Source organism: Myxine glutinosa, chromosome 4, assembly GCF_964187855.1.
Source record: "Myxine glutinosa chromosome 4, kmMyxGlut1.1, whole genome shotgun sequence".
Taxonomy (NCBI): Eukaryota; Metazoa; Chordata; class Myxini; order Myxiniformes; family Myxinidae; genus Myxine; species Myxine glutinosa.
The window spans coordinates 188,062,437-188,064,931 of NC_136264.1; the positions used below are offsets into that span (position 1 = coordinate 188,062,437).

Genomic DNA, 2,495 nt, shown 5'->3' on the forward strand with positions numbered 1-2,495 from the left:
TGAAGAGGAACAGGTTGAGATGGGTGGTCATGTGTTGAGGAAGGATGAAAGTGACTGGTTGAGAAGAGTGATGGAAATGAATGTGGAACGGAGTCCAGGACGGGGAAGACCGAGAAAGACTTGGCTAAAGATGGTGGAAGAAGAAATATCCCGGCAAGGGGGTTAACAAGGAGAGATGCAGAAAATAGGGCAAAATGGAGAAGATTGTCATGGGGACCGCAAGGCTAACCCCCGCTCTAGCAGGGAAAATGGCCTTTAAAATGCATGTTGTTTTGTTGTTTTTGATTTATAAGCAAATGCACAGCGCCTATTCGTAAGCAAATTCAAGGTGACTCGTAAGCACATTCATGGAGTCGGATAGTAAGCAAACGCAGGGTGACGATTCGTAAGGGAATTCAAGGTTGACGATTAGTAAGCAAATCAAAGTTGATTATTTGTAAGCCGTTGCAAGTTTATGATTTATAAGCACATTCGTGGAGATGATTAGTAAACAACCTCCGAGTGGCAATTCGTAAGGAAATCAAAGGTGACGGTTTGTAAGGAAATTCAAGAATATGATTTGTAAGGAAGATCAAGCTTATGGTTCGAAAAGTACATCCAAGGTGATTATTCGTAAGGGAATTCACAGTGACGATTCGTAAGCAAATTCAACGTAATTTGTAAGCACATTCATGGAGTCGGATAGTAAGCAAACGCAGGGTGATGATTCATATGGAAATTCAAGGTGGAGGTTCGTAAGGAAATTAAAGGTGCCAATTTGTAAGGAAATTCAAGGTGATGCTTTGTAAGGGAAATTAAGGTTATGGTTTGTAAGGAAATTCAAGGTGATGGTTTGTAAGCAAAATCAAGGTGATGGTTTGTAAGCAAAATCAAGACGATGGTTCGGAAGCAAAATCAAAGTTATGATTAGTAAGCAAAATCAAGGTTATGATTTGTAAGCAAACGTCATGTGGCTATTCGTAAGGACATTTGAGGTGATTTGTTGTAAGCTAATTCAAGGTGATTAATTCAAGTCTGCAGAGATTTATAAGTGAATTCAAGGTGATTATTCGTAAGCAAATTCAAGGTGAGTATTCGTAAGGAAATTCAAGCTGATTGTTCGTAAGCAAATTCAAGGTGCTCACAGACTGGCAATTTCGTTTACAATTCAAAATAAATACACGATATTAATTTCCACTTAAACCCTCATATCTGATCACGACCCTTTTCCAGGTGCCACTTACGGGTAAGTGCGATGGCAAAGGATATAAAGAATGTGACCTTGTTGGATCGAAGATCTATTTTATTCAAAACGTCATCATCCTCTTCTGTGTCCTCTTCCTCGTTCTCTTGTTCCTTCTCTCCGGCGTCCCTCTGATCACCCTCCTCCTCCTTCCCATTAATTCCATCGTCTTCCTTGTTATTGAGCAAGTCTGCAGAGATATGTTGGGATGCGTCCTGGCCGTCCTCCTCAATGATGCCCACATGCTCACTTTCCGGTGAAGGCTCGTTCTTTGTACAAAGGTCCTCTTCGGTGGAGTCCTCCATGACTCCTGCCTGATGTGGTCTCGAAGAGGAAGGATGATGGACACGGTTGCTTCAATGCGTTATTGTTTCTCTTAAACGATGAGGTTTATCTCTCTATGAACACGTGGTTCGGATTCTTACTCCAAGTTATCAGATGTTCGATAAGGACGAAGAATTGCCGTGATACCTGTTTGCTTGCTTGATTCACCTGGCCTAGTTGTTAGCCAAAACGAGCGTTGCCAAGCAACTACAAGGATCACGACAACTCTGCCTTGTAATGTCGTTTGAAACGGTTCACTTTTCAAAAATGAAGTTTTTTGAACAGGTTACTTTTTGTATCCCACTGATATGCTGGATCTGGATTCGGACCTGAACCAAAATCGAATCGACGCGTCCTTGTCACAGACCCAACCTGTACACCAAGTTTCATCCGAATCCATCCACAACTTTTTGAAATAGAATGCCAAACATCGTTTTTGGCTCCATCTCTCAATGGTGAAGAATCAGTTAAAACTTTTTCAAAAACTCCTCGTAACTGAAATCCGGATCTGGATTTTCATCAAGATCGAATCGATTCGTCCTTGTCACACACCCAACCTGTCCAAGTTTCACAGAATCCGTCCATAATCTTTTGAGATATCCTGCTCACAGACAAAAGGGTGAAAAACAACCTCCGTACACATTCGGTGGCGGAGGTTAAAAAAACAGATTTTGAGGTGATAAAAACGAAACGTCAAAACTTACTATGAGATTAAAAGAGGGTTTATGTGTGTGTGTGTGTGTGTATGTGTATGTATTGTGTGTGTGTGTGTGTGTGTGTGTGTGTGTGTGTGTGTGTGTGTGTGTGTGTGTGTGTGTGTGTGTGTGTGTGTGTGTGTGTGTGTGTGTGTGTGTGTGATAAACTGTCTGCAAGCACGGTTATGCAATTTTTTTACGGGGCGTGGACTTTGCGCAATGACGTCACATGAAGGTGTATCCCTTCTTGGAGG

At 41.8% G+C, this 2,495-nt stretch overlaps 1 protein-coding gene across 1 annotated transcript in view; it reads right to left on the reverse strand.

The window, feature by feature from the left end:
* Positions 1–2,322, reverse strand: part of CFAP92 (cilia and flagella associated protein 92 (putative)) — a 42,953-nt gene extending 40,631 nt beyond the window's left edge. The window contains exons 1-2 of the mRNA XM_078776804.1: positions 2,251–2,322; positions 1,224–2,147 (exon numbers count right to left, since the gene is read on the reverse strand). Of these exons, the coding sequence (XP_078632930.1) occupies positions 1,224–1,527 (304 nt within the window). The 5' untranslated portion in view covers positions 1,528–2,147; positions 2,251–2,322. The remainder of the gene's footprint in view (positions 1–1,223; positions 2,148–2,250) is intronic.
* Between the last annotated feature and the right edge of the window lie 173 nt (positions 2,323–2,495).